Source organism: Tamandua tetradactyla, chromosome 7 (genome assembly GCF_023851605.1).
Source record: "Tamandua tetradactyla isolate mTamTet1 chromosome 7, mTamTet1.pri, whole genome shotgun sequence".
Classification (NCBI taxonomy): Eukaryota; Metazoa; Chordata; class Mammalia; order Pilosa; family Myrmecophagidae; genus Tamandua; species Tamandua tetradactyla.
In genome coordinates this window covers 96167738-96194481 of record NC_135333.1, presented here as the reverse complement: position 1 = coordinate 96194481, position 26744 = coordinate 96167738, and the positions used below count along the sequence as shown (strand labels likewise).

The 26744-nt window shown below is 35.8% G+C and overlaps 1 protein-coding gene across 2 annotated transcripts in view; it reads left to right on the top strand.

Moving 5' to 3' along the window:
- PKP2 (plakophilin 2) overlaps window positions 1-26744 on the top strand; it is a 121544-nt gene that overhangs the window by 54800 nt on the left and 40000 nt on the right. For both annotated transcript variants that reach the window (XM_077170496.1, XM_077170495.1), the window contains exons 5-6: window positions 17402-17609; window positions 25206-25383. In XM_077170496.1, the coding sequence (XP_077026611.1) occupies window positions 17402-17609; window positions 25206-25383 (386 nt within the window). The remainder of the gene's footprint in view (window positions 1-17401; window positions 17610-25205; window positions 25384-26744) is intronic.

Sequence of the window (26744 nt, the reverse complement as noted above, 5' to 3'; positions counted from 1 at the left end):
ATTCTAACTTTGAAATCTTTAGTATATTTTAGCCCTACCTTGTTCTTTAAAACCACTGCATAGATTCTATCGTGTAAAGGTATGTAATCAGTGGTATGTATAACTGACCAGATATGTTAGTTGATTTTTTAGCAGCTTTATTGAGGTACAGTTTTATAAAGTGGTGACCCCATGAAACCATCACTACAATCAATATAATGAACATATTTGTGTGTGCGTGTGTGTGTGTTACTCCTAATGATTTGCTTTTGCCCATTTGTAATCCACACATCTTGCCCCTGCTCAACCCATCCCTGATCCCCAGGCAACTAATGATCTGCTTTTTGTCACTATAGATTAGTTTGAATTTTCTAGAATTTTATATAAATGAAATCATACAGTGAATACTCTCTTTATGTCTGACTTCTTTTTCTCAACATGTTGTGTGTATCAAAAGTTCTATTTTTCCTCCAATATTTATTGAGTAATATTCCATTGTATGGATATAGCACAATGCATTTATCCATTTACTTCTTTGATGGATATTTGAGTTGTTTCCTGGTTTTGGCTATTACAAATAAAGCTGCTGTGAACATTCATATACAAGTCTTTTTTTGTGGACATATGCTTTTCTTTTGGGTAAATGCCTAGGAGTGAGATGCCTGGATGATATGGTAGGTGTGTGTTTGCTTTTTCTTAACAAGCTGCCAAACTTTTCCAAAGTGGCTATGCAGTTTTACATTCTCAGCAGCACCATACAGAGTTCTAGTTCCTCTACATCCTCACTATAAACACTTGATATCATATCTTCTAAATTCTAGACAATGTATAGGCATATAATTGTGTTTTTAATTTGCATTTCTCTAATGACTAATGATGTTGAACATCTTTTCATGTGCTTATTTTCCATCGGTGTACTTTCAGTGGTGAAATGTCTGTTTGGATCTTTTGTACATTTTTTAATTGGTAATTAGTTTTCTTATTATTGAGTTGAGAGTTTTTTATATATTCTGGATACAAGCCCTTCTGCAGATATATGATTTGCAAATACTTTCTCCTAGTTATGTTTTGTCTTTTCATTGTTTTAACAGCGTTTTTGGTAGAGGAAATTTTAATTTTGATGAAGTCTAATATATCACTTTTTTCCTTTGTGAATGATGCTTTTTGTGGCATTATCTCAAGAATTCTTTCCCTACTAAGATGTCACAAAGATATTCTCCTATGTTTTCTTCTAGACTTTTATAAGATTTAGTTATTACGATTAAATCTATGACCTACTTCGCTAGTTTTTGTATATTTTGTGAGTATGGACCAAAGTTCCTTTTTTACATGTGTATCCTTTCTCCAGTGGACTTTGTATTCTGGTCCATCGATCTGTCTCTCTATCTTTAGGCAAACACCACACTGTCTTGATTACTATGGTTTTATAAGGCTTGAAATGATATAGTGTTAGTCCTAAACCTTTATTCTTTTTTTCAAAATTGTTTTTGTTATCCTAGTTCTTTTGCATTTCCATTTGAATTTTAGAATCAGCTTGTAAATTTCTACAAAAAACATCTTGCTAAGGTTTTGTGTGTTTTTTATCTGTTTATTTTTTTACATGGGCAGGCACCGGGACTTGAACCCGGGTCTACAGCATGGCAGGCGAGAACTCTGCCACTGAGCCACCATTGCCCACCCTAAGGTTTGTTTGAAATTGCATTGTATCTGTAGATCAATATGGGAGAATTAATATCTTTATGATATTGTATCTTCTGAACCATGAACATGAAGATATTTCACTGATTATTTAGTTCTTTAATTTTTCTCTGTAGTGTTTTGTAGTTTTTTTCTCTAGAATTCTTTCACATCATTGTCAATTATCCCTAAACATGTTAAATTTCTTGATTTTATAAACAGTACTGTTCTTTTAATTTCAGATTTTGATTGTTCAATGCCAGCTTATAGAAATACAGTTGAATTTTGTATGTAAATATTATGTCCTCTGATCTTACCAAACTTATTTCTTAGCCTTAGTAGCCGTTTTATAGATTCCATCAGAGTTTCTACATAATAGATTGTGTCATTTGTAGGTAAAGACAGCTTTTGTGACTTCTTTTCAAATCTGGATGCCTTATATTGTTTTTTCTTTTCTTTTTGCACTTGCTAATATCTCCGGTTCAGTTTTCTAAGAGTTGTTCAGAAGTGGTATTTCTTCTTTAAATGGTAGAATTCAGCAGTGAAAACATCCGGGCATGATGTTTCCTTTGTGAGAAGATTTCTTATTAAAAATTCAGTTGCCTTAATTGATAAGTTATACAGGCTGTTTCTCTATGACCAAGATTGGTAGTTTCTGTTTTTAAAGGAATTTGTCCATTCATTCAAATTGCTCCAAAGATGCCTTGTGTAAGGTGTCATCCAATATCATTTTATTTCTGCCTATATAGTGTTCTTTTATTTTAATGCAGTTCTGCCAATGATGAACTGTTTCAGTTTTTGTGTGTGTGAAAGAATTTCCTGTTTACTTTTGAAAGATCTTTTTACCAATTCTAGAATTCTAGGTTGACAGTATTTTAACTTCAGTGCTTCAAAGTTGTTGTTCCCTTGTCTTCTTACTTTCATTCTTTCGGACAAGAAATCTGTCATCTCCCAATTTGTTCTTCTGACATAACATATCTTTTTCACCTCTGACTGCTTTTTAAATTTTCTCTTTATCACTGTTCTTGAGCAATCTCATCATGAGTGCTGTGGTATATTTTCCTTATTTTTCTTGGAATGAGTTCATTGAGCTTCTTGGATTTGTGGATTTCTAATTTTCGTGAAGTTGTAAATTTTTCAGCCATTATTTCTTCAAATATTTTTTCAGTTCACTCCCTCCTTTGGTGGTGCCACTTATATATTTGCTTGATGGTTTTCCACAGCTCATCAAAAGTTTGGAATTTTTTTCTTTTCCTTTTTAGTCCTTTTACTCTGTGTTTTCATTTTAGATTATCTCTAGTTCATGCTTCACGTTCACTAATGTTTCCCTCTGTGCTGTTTAATATGCCACTAACCCCAATTACTGTATTTTTCATTTCAGACATTGAAGTTCTCATCTCTAGTGACTGTTCCCTCAAATACTTATTTCTAATTCTTATTTCTATTGAATCATTTAAATTTTGGCTCATTTTAATTTTTATTAATAACTTCCTGATAAATATACCCCCAAACTACAAATTTGCATTCCACTAACATTGAATCAAAATGACTCTTACCATGCACAAGATATTATTCTTTTGTTTGTTTGTATTAATCTTGTAATCAAAAAATATATATAAGGGTGCACAGGTGGTTCAGTGGTAGACTGCTCACCTTCCATGCGGGAGACCCAGGTGTAATTCCTGGACCATGCACCCAAATAAATAAATAAATATATATATATATATAGTATCTCATAGTCAAATTTTTCATATTTATTGGAGTCAAGACTAATAGTTGATTAATCAAGCAGTTCCAGAATAAGTATTTTTAAATTATATATCTACATTTATAGAGTTCTTCATCATCTCTCTCTTTTTTTTTTATGCTGTATGGCAGGGTCGCATTTCATTCTTTTTCCATGTGAGTATCCCATTATTGCAGCACCATTTGTTGAATTTTTGCTTATTTGGTTGGTTGGTTGTTTCTTTGTTTTTGGGGGAAGTACATGGGCTGGGTCTCCTGCATGGCAGGCAAGAATTCTACCACTGAACTACCCTCACACCCCATCATTTATTTTTATTATTAGAGAAGTTATGTTTACAAAACAATCATGCATAAAATACAGGATTCCCATATACCTCCTTATTATTAACACATTAAAACATTGCATTAGGGTGGTACATTTGTTACAATTGATGAAAGCACATTTTTATAACTGTGCTTTTAACTGTAGTCCATGGTTTAACATTCCCTGTGTAGTTCCATTTCATGGATTATTTTTTAAAATATATTCTATTATCATATACATAACCTAGCATTTCCCCTTTTACCCACATTCGGATACCTATTACAGTGCTGTTAATTATGTTCACAGTGTTGCATCACATTGTCTTCTTTTACATTACATTGTTAGTTTTTACATAAATTATACTCATGAGGTATCATCTGCCATTTTTTTAAATTTTTTTAAGCTGGAATGAGAACTTGATATTTTAAGAAATTGCCTTAATGCAGAACTCTTAGATATTTACATCTTTCCCTAGTCTTTTACTTTAATCTCATCCACAATTAACTGTAGAGCATTTTAGCACTTTACTTTTACCACATTCAGTTCCTCCAGGTTTATGTTGAGCAGTAGGGTTTCAGGACCATGTGGCAAAACCCATACCGGGCCTCCTGTGGAACCAGCACACTGCCCTGCAAAAACCTGCACCTCTCACTTCCCTACCAACATTGAATAGGTAAATCTCTTTCGCCACATTTTCTCTAGCACTTGTTTCTCTCTGACTATTTTAAATAATTTTATCACACATCATATAATCTAGCCTAAGTATATAGACATCATCACCATACTCTATCTGAAGACATTTTCTCCTTTTCTTCCACAAAGAATTCATACCTCATTCCTAATCCCCATGCCTGTTGATACTTAATTTTTGACATAATACCTTAGTTCCATGGATTAAAAAAAAAAAAAGTTATGCTGTTACCATATATGCAACTTAACATTTCCACTTTTAACCATGTTCATTTATATATTTCACAATGTTATGGTACCTATTGTTGTGATACTGTTACCACCATCGTTACCAAACCATTTCCATCATTCCACATAGAAACCCTGTACATTTCAAGCCATAATTTCCCATCCCTTGTCCCCACTGTGTCCCCTAGTAACCTGTATTCTAGATTGTGACTCTGAGTTTGCGTATTCTAATTTTTTCAAATCGGTGAGATCATACAACAATTTTTCCTTTTGTGACTCACTTATTTTACTCAACATGATGTCATCAGGGTTCATCCATGTCACATGTATCAGGACTTCATTCCTTCTGAATAACATCCTGTTGTATGCAAATACCATATGTTCTTTATCCTTTTATTGATTGATGAACACTTGAATTGCTTCCATGTTTTGTCAGTTGGGGATAATGCTATGAACATCTGTGGGCAAATATCTATTTGAGTCTCTACTTTTAATTCTTTGGGTTATATACCTAGTAATGGGATTGCTACGTTATATGCTAATTCTTTACTTACCTTTCTGAGGAACTGCCAAACTGTCTTCACAGCAGCTGTACCATTTTACATTGCCACCAGCAGTGAACGAATGTTCCTGTTTGTCTGCAACTTTTTCAACACTTATTTTCCATTTTTAAAATAGCAGACATTCTAATCGGTGTGAAATGGCATCTCATCGTGATTTTGATGTACATTTTCCTGATGGCTAATGATGATGAGCTTCTTTTTATGTACTTTCAGTCCACTTATATACATTCTTTGGAGGGTTGTCTATTCCAGACTTTTGCCCATTTTTTAATTGGTTGTTTGTCCTTTTGTTGTTAAATTGAAGGATTTCTTTATATATTCTAGACATTAAACCTTTACCACATATGTAGTTTCCAAATATTTTCTCCCATTGTGTAGGTTCTTGTTTTATGTTCATAACAAAGTGCTTTGAGTTCAAAAGCTTTAAATTCTGATGACATAACAATTATGTATTTTTTTCTTTTATTTCTGCTGTGGATGTAAAGTCTCCGAAACCATTGCATAACATGAAATCTTGAAGATGCTTCCCAATGTTTTCTTTTGGGAGTTTGATAGCTCTGATTCTTGCATATTTCTGTATAAGGTATGCAGTAGGGGGGTTTGTTTTTGTTTTTGTTTCTTTGGATATTGATCCCATTGTCCGAACATCAGTTTTTAAAAGGATTATTCTTTCCACAATTGAATCCCCCTTGTCAAAATCAATTGGCTATAAATGTAAGCATTAATTTCTGAATTCCCAATTTCATTCCATTGGTCCTTGTGTCAGTACCATCCTGCTTTGATTAATGTGGCTTTGTAATAAGTTTTAAGATCAGGAAGTGTGAGTCCTCCAGTTATGTTCTTTTTTTGTTTTCCAAGGTGGCTTTGACCATTTGGGGACTTTGTCCTTCTTTATAATTTTGGTGATTGGCTTTTCTATCTCTACAAAGGAGGATTTGGAATTTTATTGGGGGTTCCTTTGAATCTGTAAATCACTTTGGGTAGGATTAGCATCTAAATAGTGTTTAGTCTTCCAATCCATGAGCACAGATAGTCCTTTCATTCACTTAGGTCTCCTTTAATGGCTTTGAGCAATGTTTTCTAGTTTCCTGTGTCCACGTCCCTTGCATCCTTGGTTAAATTTATTCCTAGATATTTGATTCTTTAAGTTGTTTGTAAATTGATTTTTTTCTTGATTTCTTCTTCCAAGTGTTCATTACTTATGTATAAAAACACTGCTGATTTTTGCACTTGATCTTGTACCCCCACTTTGTTGATTTCATTTATTAGCTCTAGGGGCTCTCTTGTGGATTTTTCAGAATTTTCTTTAAAAAGGGAAAGTTTCACTTCCTTTCCAATTTTAATATCTTTTTTTTTTTCTTTTTCTTGCCTAGCTGCTCTGGCAAGAACTTGTAGTACAGTGTTGAATAACAGTGGTTAAATGAGTATCCTTGTTTTGTTCCTGATCTCAGAGGGATGGCTTTCAGAGGTTTTTTTGCCAGTAAGTAGGATATAGGCTGTGGGCTTTTGGTATATGCCGTTTATCATATTGAGGAAGTTTCCTTCTCTTCCTGTCTTTTGAAGTATTTTTATCAAGAAAGGATACTAGATTGTGAAAGATGCCTTTTCTGTATCAATTGAGATGATCATGGTTTTTCTTTTCTTCATTCTCTTTATGTGATGTATTACATTAATTGAATTTCTTATGTTGAACCACCCCTACATACCAGGGATAAATCCCACTTGATCATGGTATATTACTCTTTTAATATGCCATTGTATTCAGTTTGTTAGTATTTTTTCAAGATTTTTGTGTTTATATTCATAAGAAATATTGGTCTAATTTTCTTTCTGGCTTTAGTATGAGGGGGATGCTGCCCTCGGAGAATGAGTTAAGGAGTGTTCCTTCATCTTCAGTTTTTTTGAAGTGTTTGAGCAGAATTGGAGTTGTCTTCTTCAAATGTTTGGTAAAACTCCCCTGTGAAGCCTCCTGCTCCTGCACTTTTCTTTGATGAGAAGTTTTTGATGTCTGAGTCAGTCTCTTTCCTAGTAATCAGTTTGTTGAGAGCCTTTATTTCTTTTTGACTTAGTGTAGCATAGTTTGCATATTTCTAGGAATTTGTCCATTTCATATAGATTGTCTAATTTATTGGTGCACAGTTCTTCATAGAATCATCTTATATCTCTTTTTTATTTCAGTGGGGTCAGTAGTATTGTCTCTCTTTTCATTTCTGATTTTCATTATTTGTATCCTCTCTCTTTTGTTCTTTGTTAGTCTAGCTAAAGTTTAGCCTATTTTATTGATCTTCTCCAAGACACATGTTTTGGCTTTGTTGATTCTCTATTGTTTTTTGTTGTTGCTGTTCTCTATTTCATTTATCTCCATTCTGATCTTTGCTGTTTCCTTCCTTTTGCTTGTTTTGGGTTCAGTTTTATTTTCTTTTTCTAATTCTTTCAGTTTAGAGGTTAGTTCTCTAATTTTAAGCATTTCTTCCTTTTTAATATGTATATAAGCATTTAAAGCTATATATTTGCCTCTCTACACCACCTGTGCTGCTTTCCGTAGGTTTTGGTATGTTATATTTTCATTTTCATTTGCCTCAAGATATTTCCTAACTTCCTTTCTTTTTAATTATTGCTTGATTAAGAGTATGTTGTTTAATTACCACATATTTGTGACTTTTCAATTTCTGTGTTATTGATTTCTAGTTTCATTCCATTGTGGTTGGAAGAGATATATTGTATGATTTCAGTATTTTTGGGTTTATTGAGACTTGTTTTGTGACCTAACATTTTGTCTATCCTGGAGAATGATTCATATGCACTTGAGAAGAATGTGTCCTATATATGTAAGGTAGATCTAGTTGATTTACAGTATTGTTCAAAATTGTATTTACATTTTGATCATCTGACTCAATCTTCTGCCTATTATTGAAAGTCATGTATTAAAGTCTCTGGTGATTAATTTAGAACCACCAATTTTTCTCTTCAAATCTTTCAGTATTTGTTTTATATATTTTGGGGCTCTACTTTTAGGTGCATATATAATTGTGATTGTTACCTCTTCTTGTTGAATTGACCACTTTTTCAGTATATAATGACTGTGTTCGTCACTTTTAACTGTTTTTGACTTAAAGACTAATGGAGCTACCCCGGCTCCCATGGTTACTGCTTGCATGGTAGACTTTCTTTCCATGTTTTCATTTTTAACCTACTTGTATCTTTGAATTTAAGGTGAGGTTCTTGCAGACAGCATGTATTTGGGTCTTGCTCTTTTGTCCATTCTGCCAGGCTCTGCCTTTTGACTGGAGAGTTTAATCCAGTTACACATACAGTCACTACTGGTTATGCAGGACACTTTTCCACCATTTACCTCTTTAACCTTTGTAGCCTTCAGGCATATCTGGGCAATGACAGCTTAGACAGTTTTTGAACCTCAGTGCCTTTAATGCCTACTTTTATATTTATTTGATTTTTTGTGTGTGTTGTACCATAATGAGTGCCTTACCTTTTCCATCTGGGTATATTTTTCATCTGTTTTCCTTGTGATTACTGTGAGAACAAAATTTATAATTGTAAATGTATAACCAATATATTTACTTTGATGCCAACTTCAATGGCATACATATATACTTTTCTTAAATCCCTTCCTATCCTCTGCCTTTCTTGTACCTGTTACTGCTTACATCTTTGTACATTGTATGTACAAAACCATAGATCTATCATTACTCTTTACACATTTGCCTTTTAGCACCTGTGGTAAGTAAAAAATGAAGTTACCTAACAAACAGTGCACCACAATAATACTGCCAGTTATAATTATCCAAATGGTTACCTTTATCACAGTTCTTTATATCTTTATGCTGTTTTGAATCACTGTATAATGTCCTTTCTTCTCAGTCTGAAGAACTCCTTTTCAGCATTGCTTTTAGGTCAGGTCTAGTGGTGATGAACTCCCTCAGCTTTTGTTTATCTGAGAACATTTTATCTCTACTATTTTGAAAACATTTTTTTAATTAAAGAAGTTGTGGGTTTACAGAACAATCATGTATAAAATGCAGAATTCCCATACAATTCCCCACCACTTGCATTGGTGGTGATATAATTAATGATAGCACTTTTTTTGCAATTCTACTGACTTTTTTTAACAGTTAGTTACATTTGTTACAATTGATAAAAGATTATTAAAGCAGTACTGTTAACTACTTCCATAGTGTATTCAGGGATATTTTTCTCCATATTCCCAATGTATTATTTTTTTCCATCCATGTCTTTATTTTATTACTCGTCTACCCATACACTGGATAAAAAGTGGTATCAGTCACAAGGTTTTTACAATCACATAGTCATAAGATGGAAGCTGTAGAGTTATGCAGTCATTATCAAAGATCATGGCTACTGAATTACAGTTCAGCAATTTCAGGTATTTCCTTCTGGCTATTCCAATATATAAGACCTAAAAAGAAATTTCTGTATAATGAGTCAGTAGACATAATCATTTGTTAAATCCTAACTTCTCAGTTACAACTCCTCCCTCTTATTTAATCATTTTCTCAATCTTCAGAGATATCTGGGTAATGGCAACTCTAACTTCTTCATACTGAAAGAGTGTCAGCATTATTGAGTAGAGGAATGAAACTGGTTAAAGTTCTTGGAGAGACAGGTACCTCTGGGTTTCAGGGCATATCTGACACAGGAGCTATCTGGAGGCTTTAAGTTTCTGTAATTAATAGGTGAAACTTTTATGGCATCTTAAATAGAGCCCAGGGTATTTTTTAGGGTTTTCGGAATACTGTTGGTTGGGGTTTGGCATACTATGGTAATTTGCAATACTGACTGAATCTTACATAAGAGTAACCTCCAGAATGCCTCTACTTTAATTGAAATCTCTTAACCACCTAAACTTTATTTTGTTTTGTTTCTCTTCCCCCTTCTGGTCAAGAAGTCATTGTCCTCCCTGCTAACATGGAACAGAATATCCGGGATGAGCCAGAACTCGCATCATGGGATTGAGAAAACCTTCTTGACCAAAAGGGGGAAGAGGGAAATAAGACATAGTAAAGTTTCAGTGGCTGAGAGATTTCAAACAGAGAGGTTATTCTGGAGGTTATTTTTATGCATTATATAGATATCCCTTTTTAGTTTAGTGTGTACTGGAGTGGCTGGAGGGAAGTACCTGAAACTGTTGAGTTGTGTTCCAGTAGCCTTGATTCCTGAAGATGATGGTATAAAGATACAGCTTTTATAATGTGACTCTGTGATTGTGAAAGCCTTGCGTCTTATACTCCTTTCATTCAGGGTATGGACAGTTGAGTAAAAGAATATGGATAAAAAATAAATAAGTAATGGGGGGATAAAGGGTAAGATAAATTGGGTAGATGGAAATACTAGTGGTCAATTAGAGGGAGGGGTAAGGGAATGGGATATATGAATTTTTTCTTTTTCTTTTTTTTTCTGGAGTGATGCAAATGTTCTGAAAAATGATCATGGTGATGAATACACAAGCTATGTGATGATATTGTGAGCCACTGATTGTATACCATATATGGTCTATATGTTTTTGACGATTTGCCAATAAAAATATTAAAAAAAAAAAAACAAGCCAGTTTCAAGCCAGGATGCCAGGGCCAGGCTCGTCCCTTAGAGTCATATCCCACACTGCTAGGGAGACTTATACCCCTGGGAGTCATGTCCCATGTAGGTGGTAAGTTAGTGAGTTTATTTGCAGAGTTTGGCTTAGAGAGAAAGGCCACATCTGAGCCAAAATAATTCTCTGGGGGTGACTCAGGCATAATTATAAGTAGGCTTAACTTTGCCATTACAGAAATAAGTTCTGTAAGGGCAAGCCTCAAGATCGAGCGCTTGGCTTATTAAATTGGAAGTCCCTATAGATTGAGAGAATATCAGGAATTCCCCAGGTGGGGAAGTTTAATAGTTCCACATTTTTTCCCCAGTCCTTCCAGGAACTTTAACAGTTGCTTTTTTTTTTACCCACAGTATTCTGAAATATATCAGAGTATTACAATACCCTGTAGAGAATAACAAGGTTTCCTTTCCTATTGTATATTCCATGTAATTAGGTTGATTAAATAAACTGACCAGAAAGGTTAAATTAAATAGTATACTGTAGAAGATTTAAATTTTGGACAAACTGAACATCTCCTTCCTTTTGTCTTCCAGTTTTTTAAAACATTTTTTATTGTAAAATATAATATATATACAAAAAAGCAACAAATTTCAAAGAACATTGTAACAGTTTTAGAATAGATTTCAGAGTTTGATATGAATTTCAAAAATTTTAGATTTTTCCTTCTAGCTACTCCAAGACACTGGAAATTAAAAGAAATAATCAATATAATGATTCAGCAATCATACTCATTTGTTAAACCTATCTGTGTAACTCCACCATCACCTTTGATCTTTCTCCCACTCTTTAGAGGTATTTAGGCTATGCCCATTCTAACTTTTTCATGTTGGAAAGAGCAGTTAATAATATGGGATGAGGGATGGAACTAGTTGATGTTCTAGAGAGGCTGGCTCCTCTGGGTTTCAGGATTTATCTGGCCTAGGAACCCATCTGGAGTCTGTAGTTTCTGGGAAGTAATCATAGTGCATGAAACTTTTGTAGAATTTCAGATAGAGCCTGAGGTGTTCTTTAGGGCTGGCAAGAATGGTTTTGGTTGGTATCTCCCAGTTTTGAAAGAAAGCCTCATGGGATATAGAATTCTGGTTGGCAGTTGTTTTCTTTAAGTGCTCTAAGTATTTCAACCCACTGCCTTCTTGATAAATGATTCATTTATGGTATCTCCAGCCCATATTTCTCTTCTCTATTATAAACCATTTGTCCTTCTATTTCCTGAACATCTCCATTGAATTCAACATCAGTTTATCAAAAATTGAGTAAATTATCTTCTTTGTTTATCTTTTCTACTCTCCGGTCCACCCCCCTAAACTTGTTCTTCCTTCTGGGTTGGAAGAAGGGACACTGTGATTTGAGCATGGTCTTTCAGAATCACTTACATCTGGAGTATATTCCAGCACCCTCATTACGTGGGTGACATTGGACATGATATTTTACCTCTCTAACTTCAGCAGTCCAGCTTATAAAGTGAAGATAATAGTCATCCTGCATGGGATTGTTTTAAGAATTCAGTCAGTAAATAGTATGAAACCTTCCCTGAAGTAATGACTCCAAGTATATTGTTGCCTCTGTCAGTGAATGGTGCTACCATCCACTCAGTTAGTTTCACCACAAAACATGAACAAAGTCTTAGAAAGTTCTTTTTTCCTTACCTCTCACATCACTTAAGCAATGTTAGTTTTATTAATGTTATTCCTAAGGGTATTTTGAGTCTATCCACATATTTTACTCCCTGCTAGCATAGTATACTATCCTAGACACTCTCATCATCATCTCTGTTAATTTAGCTGCCCCCTAATTAATCTTCTTGTCTCCATTTTATACTCTCCCAGTCCATTCTCTTCACAGCACCCAGAGTGACCTTTCCAGTATCCACATTGCCTGCAGAATAAAGAACAAATTCCTTAATTCTATCTTCCGGGCTCTTCTTGAGTTGGCACTATTTTTAAGTTTCTCAGCTGTTAAAACAAATACCATACAATGGGTTGACTTAACAACAGTAATTTATTGGCTCATAGTTTCAGAGGCTAGAAGGCATGTTTCCTCCCAGGTTGATTATCTTCTGGCCAGCATTCTTTGAGGTTCCTTGGCATTTTTGTCACATGGCAGTGCACCTGGTGGCCTCTTCTTCTTTTTCTTATGGGTTCCATTGACTTCTAGCCTCTTGCTTCCCATGTGGCTTCTCTTTCCATGTCCTATTTCCTTTGTTCATAAGGACTTCAGCCATATTGAATTAAGGGCCATCCTCATTCAGTTTGGGCACATCTTAACTAATAACATCTTCAAAGGTCCTATTTACAGATGGATTCACATCTATAAGACCAGGCATTGGGACATAAACATGCCTTTTGTGGGGGACATGATTCAATCCCCAACACCCTATTTCCATACCAGCTTCAGATCTCATTACTAAATAGCAAGTGCCATAACTGTCTTATAAAACCTTATTATAAAACTAATGCAAAGTCATTAGAAGAAATATGAGAAGTTATTTTTAAAAAGTAAACATGATCCCACCATTTTTTTTTTTAGCTTTTCCCTCCAATTTTTCCTCCTCCGATTTTTTTTACTGTATATATTTATGTTGCTAAAATCAAATTGAATATGTAGCTGCTTGCGGTAATTTTTTTGGCAATAGTTTTAAAGATTATACACAAATATAGGCTAGTAGTTATATAAAAACAAAGGAGCACGTCCCATTCATGATTCCTATCATCATCAATTACATTCCTTTCTTTATCTCTGCGTTTATATGTGGAAATGCAGAGATGTTTTTATTCACTTTTTAAACTAACATTATTTCATAAGCGTTTTCTAATAACATTAGCAGTTTTTGTAAATCTGCTTTTAATGGCTACAAAATATTCGTGGTGATAATAATAGCTACTGTGTGTTAAATAACTACAAGGTGCCCGGCATGTGATTGCTCATTTTCATAACTGTTCCCACTTGAACGGTGAGGGAACTTTTGTATAGCTAATGAAATATCTGTTGGTTCAAATACTGCACTGTATCTTTCATGGATACTTCAACAAATAGATATGTGGTAATCATTAGCCAGTCTTCCCTCCATTGGGAACATACATGGTTTCATATTTTTAACTCTTATGCATATAGTAACTGCATTCCTTATTTGTGAGTATTGGCCTGCATTACTAATTATTTCCTAAGGATACATTACTAGAAATGAATAAACATCTCAAAAAGTTTTTGACAGATATTGCCAGTTCCCTTTCTGAAAGGTTAGACCAGTTTAGAGGAGCAGTTAATTCCAGTGGGAGGAAAAGGGGAAAGGGGGGTGACATTTCTCAAAGGAGCTGACATTTGAGCTGTATCATGCAGAATGAGTCGGGCTTTTCCAGAAGAGAAGCAGTGTGGACACAGCTTTCCAACAGCAGAAGGAGGGGAGAGCAAGGGTGCAGTGGTCACAAGAGAGCCTTTTACCAGGCTCTTTTTCTTCCGACCAAGAGAGTCGGCCTCTTCCCTCTTCTTATTTGCCAACAGAAATCCTCATCATTTTATTATTTATGATTAGAAGTGAAGAGCACCAGAGTAGATTTAAAAAGATTGGTGAAATTCTAACATGTCGTTCTGCCCTTTCATAAGTTTAGAAACCATCCCAAGTGAAAGCTCTTTTGAAGTTCTGGCACGTTCATGTGAGTCTGTTTCTTTTCTTCTTCTTTTTTTTTTTTTTTCTCTTTCCCCATAGTGAGAACTATCTCCCTGGGAATTTAGTATAACAGGAGAGCTCAAATCTCTCCTGGCCCAGATGCTTCCCTGAGTTGAAAGGGTCAAGAACATTAGCCTTTGCTCCTAACGTGTGTCTGACTCATCACAACTGTCCTCTAGTTAAATGCAGAAGAAAATGTCATCAGCTTATTGGCTTTAAAATGATTGGTATCCATTGGCTTGATAAAATGGGTAAAAGTTTCTAAGATCAATTTTCAAACTTGTGATTAGTGCCAGACAGAGAGAGTCAAATGATTACAGGCAGTGGAACTGTAGCAGGATCTCAGCATTTATCTAAGCACTGGTATGTCTGCACTGCCCCACTCCCACCCCTTCCCTTTCATGCCTTTCAGGGCTGGAACCAGTGCTGATAGCCAAGGGGATGAAGGCCTCAGGGCAGGAGCCCGTCTGAGGGTGGTGAGCAGGTCAGAAGGCATTGAGCAGATGTGCCCTGGTCTCTGCTCTCTAGTCAGAGCAGGAGAGGCTTCCACATTGCATTTCTTACTAATTCTTATCATCACAGCTTGAAGTGCAATATGGCAAGTAAGCTATTTCACATATTTTGAAGAAGCAACTTATAAAAATTATAAGTTAGGTAATAAAATATTTCGAAAACTGCCAGAGCACCTCAGGACAAAGAGTATTTTCTTTTTGCATCTGATATGTATGCTGCTATTATGAAAATTTCGTCTAGCTGGCATTTATAAATTTAACTACCTCAATATTACTACCTCACAGTAATTGAAGGAATTAGTGAACCATGTGAATATAGGTTATTTAAAATAAATTGTGACTTTTGCTTTTAAGCAAGTGTAATAATGGGAATGGATGAACTAGTGAAATAGGTGATCTGCTAGACCAGATTTAATCAATAGCTAAGAAGTCTTTATCATTGCCATTGTGATAACAAATGTAATGGCTTTAGACATAGCCCACCAAAATGGCCATGACCATTCTCCCATCTAGCTCTTGTTCTGCAAATGTTTTCTTTTGAATGGTACCAATAAATGGCAGTGGTCTCCTCATAACTTATTGTATAAGTCAGGGTTCTCTAGGCAAACAGAACCTACAGGAGATATATGTAAATATTACGAGATTTTTATAAGAATTATTTCACATGACTATGGGAATGGGCAAGTCCAAATTCTGCAAAACAGACCACAAGCCGAGAATTCTGATAAAGCTTTTAGATGAATTCTCCAGGCAAAGTTGACTGACTGAAGTAGAGATGGAAATTCTGTCTTTCGACTGCTGAAATCATCACTTCTTCTTTTAAGGCCTTCAACTAATTGGATGAGACTTCTCTCATTTTTTGAAAGCAGTCTCCTCAGCTGATTGTAGATGTAAATAGCCATAGATGCAATCATCTTACTAATGATTTAAGTCCATGAGATGTCCTCACAGTAGCAATCAGGTCAATGCTTGCTTGACCAAACAATTGGACACCATAACCTGGCCAAGGAGATGCATGAATTTTAACCATCACACTTATTAAACCATAAAATTATCAAAAGACTATATGCCTCTTAAAATTTTTGCAAGTTTTAATTAGATGATATTTGCAAGATTCTTAAAACTATACCTGACACTTAGTAACCACTCAGTCTATGGTGGTAGTGATAATTGAACTGGGGGTAGGAGGAATTGTTGTAGTTGTTGTTATGGCTATTATTAAGATTATTTTATAACTCAACTTTTATTCTTGCCTTGTCTTCTCAAACTTAACAAAGTAAAACATATGATTGGAAGAGTGTGTCTTAAAAACAATTTATCTGCCTCTGAAAGGGAGACTAGAGTTTTATAGATAGAAAATATTAAAATGAGCCACTGGGCTGGGTGAGCAGCTCTTCTCCTAGAGAGTAAACAGCTGACAGTTAGCACATCTTTGATAAATGATGAACTTCACCTGAAGGGGAAGTTCATGCCAATCATGACAACATATTTCCTAAAAGTTTTGCATTAAGACGGTGAAAAGGTCTGGAATCTAGACCCAAAGCTTTTATCAAATTAAAAATTTGCAACTCGGATGCTAGTGGAAGCCTAGGAGAAAGAATCCTTCAGTCTATAACTCAACATTTCTCTTCACCAATTCCAAGCCCACCTCTTGATTTCTCTAGGTAATATTTACAGACTAAAACACAGAATCACCTTGTTTAGATTTGGCCTCTTCTGAAACAGTCATTGGCTTTAGAATCTTAACTTTCTCTTTTTCTTTTTTCTTCCCTGTTCTGGCTCTTCCTCTAATAACATGCTCTATCTTGTGTATTTGGATAAAAGAAATATTTTTTAAAGAGCACCATAACTTCATAAAGTGTAAAATTGTCATTTGCTTAAATAGAAATTGCTTGCATAATTTATATAAACTTTCTAAATACTCAAAGCAATTGCTTATAAAAACAGCTTGCATTTAGGGTTAGCTTGCTTTGATACTAGGTTGCCATGGTAAATGAATTTTTATTTCTACTACTAATGAAGGTGATTTCCATTCATGTTATACTGACTTTAAAGTTTTATCCAAGAACAAAGTGAACACTCTTGTAATTTGGTATTCTTCCCAAAAACTTTCCTGACTCCCTTGTTCCCAATTCTCTTCCTTCATTCTCTTATGCTCAAAGCATATACCCATTGTCACTTCACCTTCTCCTTCAATCATTTCTTAGGTTTCAGTCTTAACTTTCCAATTTTACTGTAAGCACGTCAATGGCAGATGTTGTCTTATATCAGAGTCAGTTTGTATAATGTGAGTGTAGGTTATATCAATTATAATTGTAATTGTGATTGACATCACTGAACTCCATCTGCTCCTATTACATTGAATATCTTCATGACACAGATACCTGAAATATGCATCCGCTTCTTCCCCAGGTTAATCAACTTCATGGCATTCCCAAGCTTCTGCAGCTCCTGAAAGTTCAGAATGAAGATGTTCAACGTGCTGTGTGTGGGGCCTTGAGAAACTTGGTATTTGAAGACAATGATAACAAGTTGGAGGTGGCTGAACTAAATGGTGTTCCTCGACTGCTGCAGGTGCTAAAGCAAACCAGAGACTTGGAGGCTAAAAAGCAAATAACAGGTAGGCCTCACTGAACATTTAGGGCATGGCACAGTGCGTTCCAGCCGGATGTGTTATGTCATCTGTTTTTCTTACATTTCCTGGAACAAATGATTGATAGGCTTATTGTTATCCAACAGGTGGCTTTAAAGGAACATTGTTACTTGAAGGCATTGACCTCAGATTTGAGCCAAATTTGAATTCCTTTTTACTTAAGGTGGAAATATTCAGAGGCTTTTATTTGATATTTTAAGTTAGAAACTCTATGTACCTTTGAGTAAATGTCTTGAAAACAACTTCTTGACACGATTCAGTGGATGGAAATTGTGCATAAATTTTCTGAAAGGCAACTTTGTACTTTGATGATGTGTGGAGTTTCAGTAGTGTCCTAGGTATCCAACAGGGACCACGCCCAATGGTTTCTGTTATTTATTCACCAGTCATCTTGCTAGATCTGTACAGGAAGGTGAAACGGAAAATCAAATAGTTTCCCAGTATAGAGGATCAGTTTAATGAAATTAATCAAAAAACCCTGGCTGGACAAGTTTTTCAGTTCTCTGTTTCTATTCAAATACTGGTTTGAACAAATAAATATCTCCTTTTTTTGCCTAATGGATTGGAGTAATGCAATAATTAAATCAGATAAAAGCAACAGTTTCTATAGTAGGTCCTCAGAGCATGGAAGAAGGGGTCCTAATTTTATTTAAAAGAATAGTACACATTTGTCCATGGTAAAGGACAAAATGGTTCATGATGTTTCAGCATTTCAGCATCAACCACCTTTCCTGCTGTCAGCTTTTTGGTGTTGCTCCCGGCACACATTACAAAGAGTGTGAGAAGGATTACTGAGTGTAGTTGTCAATCGTATAGCTTGGGGGAACACTGAAGAAACACATGTTTACTAAAGTCTGTTCCTTGTGCACCAGCTGTTATATATATTTATTTTAAATTTAATTATCACAAAACCTGTGAGTTTTAAGTTATTCTTAGGTATTCTTGAGTGTTGGAATCTCTGATTTATAGATGAAGAAACTTAGATTCAAAGAAGTTAACCTTTTTTATAAGAGAGCTTGCAAATGTTGTATGTCTTTTTTTAAATAGTAACCGCAGTAGTCAGTTTTCTGGTAAATACCTATTTAAGAAAAAATTAATAAATACTGTTTGAAATTGAATTGAATATATTTTGCCCTGAACCTATAAAATTTCTTCCTTTCTCAAAATTTGCTATATAATAGTTTTCATTTTCTCCTATAGAAATTTTGTCATTCTGTCGTCTCTGCCTCAGTTATATCCTACTTTAAATATCACTTTTATAGCTTGATATATTTTAATTTTATAAAACTATATGAAGGGTGGCACCACGCTCCCCTCCTGTTAGCATGCAGATCATGCCACATGAGATATGTCCTTTCATATCCATCACTTATGTTAAAATAGCAAAAATTAAGAGTGATCACATTCATTCAACCAATGTTTACATAACAGCGGTCAGAAACCGGGCACTGAAAATCAGTTTAGAGATGTTGTGGTTGTTTTTGTTTTGTTTTGTTTTTTTCATCTGCTAAAACATGGAAGGTCATGGGATAGATGGGATTAAAAGGATCAAACCTCACATTTTACAGTCTGACATTTTCTTCATTAAAATATGATTGCAAGCCACAAGGAAGAATCAAACAGTTGTTCGGGCAGTCCTATTTTATTTTTTTGCATGGCAGGCACAGGGAATCGAACCCGGGTCTCCAGCATGGCAGGCGAGACCTCTGCCTGCTGAGCCACCGTGGCCTGCCCCAGGCCATCCTGTTTTAGAGTCAGAAAAAACTTCCAAAGAAGATGTGTTCCATGCTGAACCTTAAAAAAAAGAATAGGCATTGGATTGGTACTTCGAAGTAGAAGGAAGGTTATTTCTGACAAAGTGAGCATCACTGGCAAGACAAAGAGGCCAAAAGAAACTGCCAATCAGAAACTGCCAATCATTTTGAGGAAATACAGATAATGAATAATAAAGATAAGGGAACATGGTAGCTAGAAAGCTGCAAGAGTATGTGTGTGTATATGTGTGCATATTTCACTTCCTCTTCTTTTGCATAGGCAATAGGAAACTAAGGGCATAGCAACCGTCCGAGGCATCTTTAGATAATCTACAGAGCTGATAATTGAAAGTTGATTATACAATACCCAGGATTTCTAATGCAAGCCAAACACCACAATCAGAGGTTGTTCGTTATATGTTAATTGAATAGAGTTGACACATTTGATATCATTCCTTCCAAATGACCCCCTTTACCTCTATTCACAGAAGAGCTAAATAAGTGCTTTCTGGACCTCAGAAATAAATTATTGGCCTAATATAAATCTTTTTGTTTAGAACTACAAAACAGATAATCATATATGTGAGTCTTTTCTGATTTATCTGTTTCTTAGACATGTTTTTTTATCGAGCCTGTTATGTACTAGTCACTAAGCTAGGTTTTCCATTTTTCGTATCTGTTCCTAACAGTCCCATAAGGGGTGGGAACATCGGTTATTTACATGGATCAGTGTAAGGCTTAGAGGAGTTAAGTAAATCACCCAAATTTGTAAAGGCAATAAAAAGCAAGGCTCAGATTTGAACCTGTTTTCATCTGGGCATTTTTCTTTGTCATCAAGGTAACTCTCACCTACACCTTTTGGGGAAAATAATGACTCAGTTACATTTCTTTGGAAGAGGCTCTTCTGTAAGAATCCCAGACTGGAACTCTCCCTTGCTCCTCTTTGAGCCTTCCCCTCTCACTTCCCGCTACTTCCTTGGTTCGAATCCCCCGTATCTCCTGCTCCACTCCTGCAGTAGTCCCTTAACTGGTCTCTGTGGCTCAGGATTGCCTGTTCTCCATCTGTTTTCCACTCTGCTGCTTGTGATTTCTTCCTAAAGTGAGAATATTGTCCCATTACACTCTCCATACTCTACTGTACCATGTCGCACCAGGATTTTATGATACGATTCTGGTGATTGCCAGTAGTGTCTCTCCTCTTATAGCTCTAGCCCAGGTTCTAAACTCCTGAAGGGCCTGCTGGTCTGTTTCACAACTCTTTTCTGTCTCTGTACCTTTGTCTATGCTGTTGTTTCGGACTGGAATCCTTTACATCTAGACTCCCTGGTGGGCCCCCTCATCCTTCAGGAGCTGACTAAAATATCACTTCTCCTCTAAAGCATGTTCCAGTGCCATCTTTCCATACTTTACTCTCAATGCCTCCTACCCCTCAGCAAAGTGTTGAATGAAGGGGCTTCTCTGAACCACCTTTATGTCCTTTAACAGCAGCTTTTCACTTACTTCACGCCAGTGCATTTACTGCAGTAACCATTGTGGTACTCATGTAAGGTTTTCAACTGTGGGTTTTTGACCTAAGATAATAAAGAGCGTTGTGGTCTGAGAATATCTAGATAATAAAGTTAGGGTGTTTTAATATAGGATCCTTTTTTTTTTTTTGCCAAGATATAAAAAAAGTGAACCGTCTCTTTCTACATATGTATTAGAAGCTCAGCATTGGCACTTAGTTCACTTTCTGACATTTCCAGTCCCAATCTAGGAGGGAAGCTCTTCCTTCTTTGATGATTCAATTTCAGAAGCAAAGACTTTCCCTCCATACATTGTTCCGCTTCTTTTACCAAATATGTGTTGTAGAGTAATTTTAATTGAAATGAGAGGAGCACACCCTAGTCTCAGAAGTTCACCTTCAGTGCCACTGCTTAGTGAGCGCTGCTGGAGGGCTTTGGCTTGGGTTAAAATCGACTGGGAATGACACGGGGTGGGGCTTCTCTTTCTCTTATGCATAATGAGCGCGTAAGGAAATTTCAGGGGCACGGTTGTCCATGGAATTTGTTGGCAATACATATTGACCTCTTTGTGTTTTATAGAAGTATTTTAATTGCAGTGCTGTATTTTAATTAAATATCCAAAATATTGTAAAACATTGATTATATTTATTTAGATAATGGCATATTATTTTATTCTGCAGCCATAATGTGCAAGCAAGGGAGCCTGGGTTTATACATAATTTGGAATAAATGGCCTTTGCGATAATCTGATATTCCATGTAAAATTTAAAATGTGAATGAAAGGATGAATATATCCATACAGAGGACATTGTCAAAAAAAAATTCTTTCTGCTCTATGACCACTTTGAAAAACAAGGTTAAAAATAACCAGTTTTCCCTCCTTCTTCCATCTCTCTCTTCCTCTGTCTCTCCCTCCTCCCCCACTTCTCCTCCTCCTCTCCTATCTCTTCCTCATTTTTTTTATACTCAAGATAAGGATTCATTTAATCTATAAAATTTGAAAACTATACTACCTGTTACACAAATTTAGTTAAAAATATTTCCTGTCCTGGAGGTCAATACTAATAAAATACCAACTCTGACATCTGTAAGATTCCTTTAGCTATTTTTTTGTTCAAACATCACAGTTGGCAATAAATTTTGGATAATGCAAGTATCATCACCTCCCTTATAAGTAATTATTGAAAATAGATCCCTTACCAGAATCAAGTACACTTTCTTTTTGGCTAATATAAGTACATAGTGGTAGAAAATTACAGGCAGACTAGCTGCAACAAAGAAATGTAATAATAGGAATTTAAGACTATGAATAAATTGACTAGAAGTTAAAGGTTCAGCAAATAAAACACAAAACTGAACTCTAAATACTCTATCAAGGATTCTAGAATCTGATCATTGAAAGGGGCTTCAGAATCATCTAGTCCAGTGGTTTCCAGTGCCAGAAATGATTCAGGATTAAATATATTTATGCACACATACATGCCCTCCACATATATTTATATAGCCAATAAATGACCTACTACAACCTGGGAAATTTTTTTAAACCATGAATTCTTTGATTCCTTCTGAGATTCTGATTAAATGAATTCTCGGTGTGGCCAGGAGTATGTGATTCTAATTAGTCTCCAGGCTCAGTTGGGAAGCACTAGTCTAGTCTAACCCTCAAACTGCAGCATAGAACTCCTTGCCAACCTCAATAGTGAGCAGAGTTTTGTCATGGCCGTGGAAATCTGGATCTAAGAAGCAGCTCTCTCTGTTTTCTTCAAGGCTTTCTTAAAAGTTGCCAACATCTCCCCTGGAATGTAAACTCCTTGATTCTGGGTTTGTTTCCTCCTATAGTCACAGAAAATGGTATCTGTGGTTTAAATTTTTATTTCCTTAGTTACTAAAGAACATGTATCCCTGTGTATCTTAATCCTTAATATCTTTTGGGTTTTGTGTTAAGTACTTTCAAAGTTTTTCTGCTGGTGTTTCATTTTTGAAAATAATTTATAGAAATTTTGTATATTAAAGTTATTAACCCTTTGTTTCTCCTACTGAAATACATATTTTCCCAGGTTGTAGTAGGTCATTTATTGGCTATATAAATATATGTGGAGAGCATGTATGTGTGCATAAATATATTTAATCCTGAATCTGTATGGAACATTTTAGCTCTTTCCCAGCTTCATACCATCTAGAAATTAGACAAGAATGATATTTCTGTATGGTATCCTACATCAAAAATTCAAAAATTGTATTAAAATTCCCCTAAATCGTACACCTCTACAGAAATAATGTAGCATGTGGAGCAATAAAGGATAGTAAAGGAGCGATAAAGGACTGCTGAAGGAAAATTCAACTCCCTTTGTTCAAATTAATCCTCTCTGGTTTTTATTGTACGGTGATTTTTTCCTTTGAATACCCTGTGTGGTCCTTTTAAGAAGAGAAAATGTCATTATGCTTGACATTTTTAAGCCTCTGGCAAGGACTGTTAATTTGCTTATTTAGAACTCAGGAAGTTGGGGGGTTTTATTGTTTTCCTCTCTTTTCCATTTATCTTTCCTTTGTAGTTTAGTAACCAGAACTAAATCTCAGACCTGCCTTTAGATTGTTTTCAGCCGCTTTTGGAGTTGTAATCTGCCTCTCCCCCTCCAGGACCTCTTAAAATCAAATGGGAGAAATGAGGTCATTGCTTTGCAGCCCTGAGGGGCGCTGCTCATGCCTAACCTCCAGGGTTAGTTAGATTAGGAAAAGGTTTCCCCATGAGTCTAGTCCTCATTGAACATTAGACCTGCTGTCTTGCTGTCTTCTGGAAGCTATGTATAGTCTGCAAGGGAATTTGGGTTACTATTTATAAATTAGTTACTGGTACACAGCCAAAGCAAATTGTTTTTTGGGGGAAAGTGCACAGCCAGGACGAAGCAAACTGTTTTAAGCCTGACAGATTATATTAGGCCTATTCCAATAGATTAGGCCGAATAGAAGTGTGGTTGAATGATTACCAAATTTTAACCATACTGGCTATTATTTCTGATTTTAAAATAAGGCGAGATGATATCACCACATAATTCAGCCAAGACTGCCATGTTTCTAGCAAGCCATCACTCTACCATCTTATGGTTCTGCTTTTTTCAAAAAGTAGACTACCCTCTATACTTATGCATTCTCTTGCCTATAAACAGATAAGGCAGTAAATTCAAGGAGTAGGAATTACTGACTGGGGAAGGATGGGTTGGGGGTTGGAGGGTGAGGAGAAGGGAGAGTTATCTCTGCTCTTCCTGTCCCTTCTCTCTTTCCCCTTTCCTGAACGATAGTGAGTTAGGGTAACTTACTGGGTCATGAGAGATAGGAAGGCAACATTACACAAACTGGGATTCACAAGTAATAGATGTATAGTCCTTGTTCCACTGAATCTGAAGTGTTTGAGTATCAAATTTGTAATAGAAATAAATCCTAAATTTTTATGCCACTTTATATTCTCTCTCAATCTTTACCTCAAATAACATGATATCTTAATTTATCCCTTGTTGGCTTGTATTGCGTTTGACTTTAATGTGAGGAATTCAAGAGATAGGGGAAAACTAAATGAGTAAATGTAGTATTAGTCTTTACAATGCTTAGATCATACAAGTTGGCAGATGGATAAGATATGTTTGTCTCTCCTTCACTGCCAGACTATAAAATAAACCAACATAAATTCCTGGAGGGCATAAGCTCTGTCGTTGGGTAGGAATCAATAAATATTAATTGGTGGTGTTGATCAGCCTTCTGTTGACAGGCACAGGAAAAAGCTTTCTACAGGCTCTTTCTGCTATTCTTGGTAGGCAAAATGTCAAGGAAAGGTGACAGGTAGTGAGGATCAGGAGGCAGGAAGAGATATTCTCTCCATGTATGTAAGGGAGGAAAGAATAGGATTCTTAAAACCTTGAAGTCTTATGTGCGATTGGGTCGTTTCATGCCTTCTGAACGGTGAGCCCACAATTCGTTATCACAATGAGGGTTACTTGTGTGTTGGGGTCTTTTAAGAGAAACAGCAATAAATGTTTAAGTAGCTTTCATTCACACTCCTGATTAATTTAAACCTGCACAGTTTTATATCATAGATATATATATTTAATTATTCTTATGGATCAGCCTCCATTACCTTCTAATGACCGCTAAGCAGGTCACTTCAGTTGGAAAAGGGGCTGTCACCACCTTTTTTCTTAAAACTAGCCATAACCCTGAAAATGATGACCTGAACTGATCTTTTCAGCAAGCATTTTCACCACTCCCACTTCACTCCATCCCCACACTGGTTTGATGGTACTTTTCTTTTCTAGGATTGCTTTGGAATTTGTCCTCTAATGACAAACTCAAGAATCTCATGATAACAGAAGCCTTACTTACCGTGACTGAAACTATTGTCATCCCCTTCTCGGGGTGGCCAGAAGGAGACTACCCAAAACCAAACGGTCTGCTTGATTTTGATATTTTCTACAACGTCACAGGATGCCTAAGGTAACACCATTCTGCAATTCCCTCTTCTATTCTCTCTGTATTTTAAATACTGAACCAGATCTAGGTAAAACATTACCCTATTACCTGGAGATGCTATAAGAATTATAAAGATCACCGTATATTCTAGAAGCAAAAGGTAGTGACAGTGAGAAGGGTCAGGTATCAATAGCGTATTGGTTCCCAGACACGTCTGCTTCCAAAAGATCCCTTTTGTGGGCTCAGAAGAATGGATATCAGTTTCAGTTGAGAAACCAGAGATCTGGCCTGAACACCTAGAAGGAGTCGATTCAATGTAGTCTTCCCTGTCTCACAGGGTTTATGACCAGCCTGGTGATATTTTTTAATTTACAAAATCTGATATAATGGCATGTTTAAAAATTTAATTTAGAGCCTGGTGTTTTTAAATAGCATAAGCAACAAAATCTAAAAGAATGGACTGTCTGTACAGGTTTGAAAAGGTGTATGTCCCCTAGAAAAGCCATGTTTTAATCAAATCAGCTAGCAAACTAGAACACTGTCTTACATTAAAAACAGCTTACAGAAGAGGTTTTTTTGTTAATATTTCCAAACATCAGGATAAAAAAAAGTTTACTTTGACTATTTTCTCCCCTGGGGTTCATCTCTGCTCTGATGCCAGCTAAAATCAAAAGGAAAATAGGAACATGTGCAAGAGAAAGGAAAACAACTAATCTTAAATTTCTAGGATATGCCTCTCAAACTTTCTTATATTTGAAAATAATTATTGTTCATTACGCTCAAGACTTTGAAGTAATCAGCAGGGAGACATAATCAAAATTAAGCCATCCAAAAGAAGTTAGGCTGTAGTCTACGTTTCAATTTCTGTTGTTTTATGGAATCTATTTGGATAGATATTAACTGAGGGAATTTATTATGGTCAAATGTTTATCTTAACTCCATGTTAATCGCACAGCAATATTTATCAAATACAAACTTTGTGCAAAGTATCATGTTAGCTACTGAGAATTTTACAAGGATGAATATGAAAATCTAGAAGGAACTTGTAATCTAGCAGAGGCTGCAGATGTGCAGACTATCACATAGCTACAGTGAAAGATGTTAGAGCAGCTCTTCTCCAAGTGTGGCCCCTGGGCCAGCAGCATTAGCCTCACCTGCAGCTTGTTTGACCCCCCTGGCTCACTCCAGACTTACTGAAGCATAGCTGTAAAGGTGAGGCCCAGCAATCTTGTTTTTACAAGCCTTCCAGGTCGTTCTGATGTATTCTGAAGTTTGAGAACCAGGGAGTTGGAAGCACAATTAAAGTGTGTAGGATCGCAAAACAAAGAATCATTCATTGTAGCCGAGTAGGATCAAAAAGATACTATAGAAGAGGTGCCAGACAA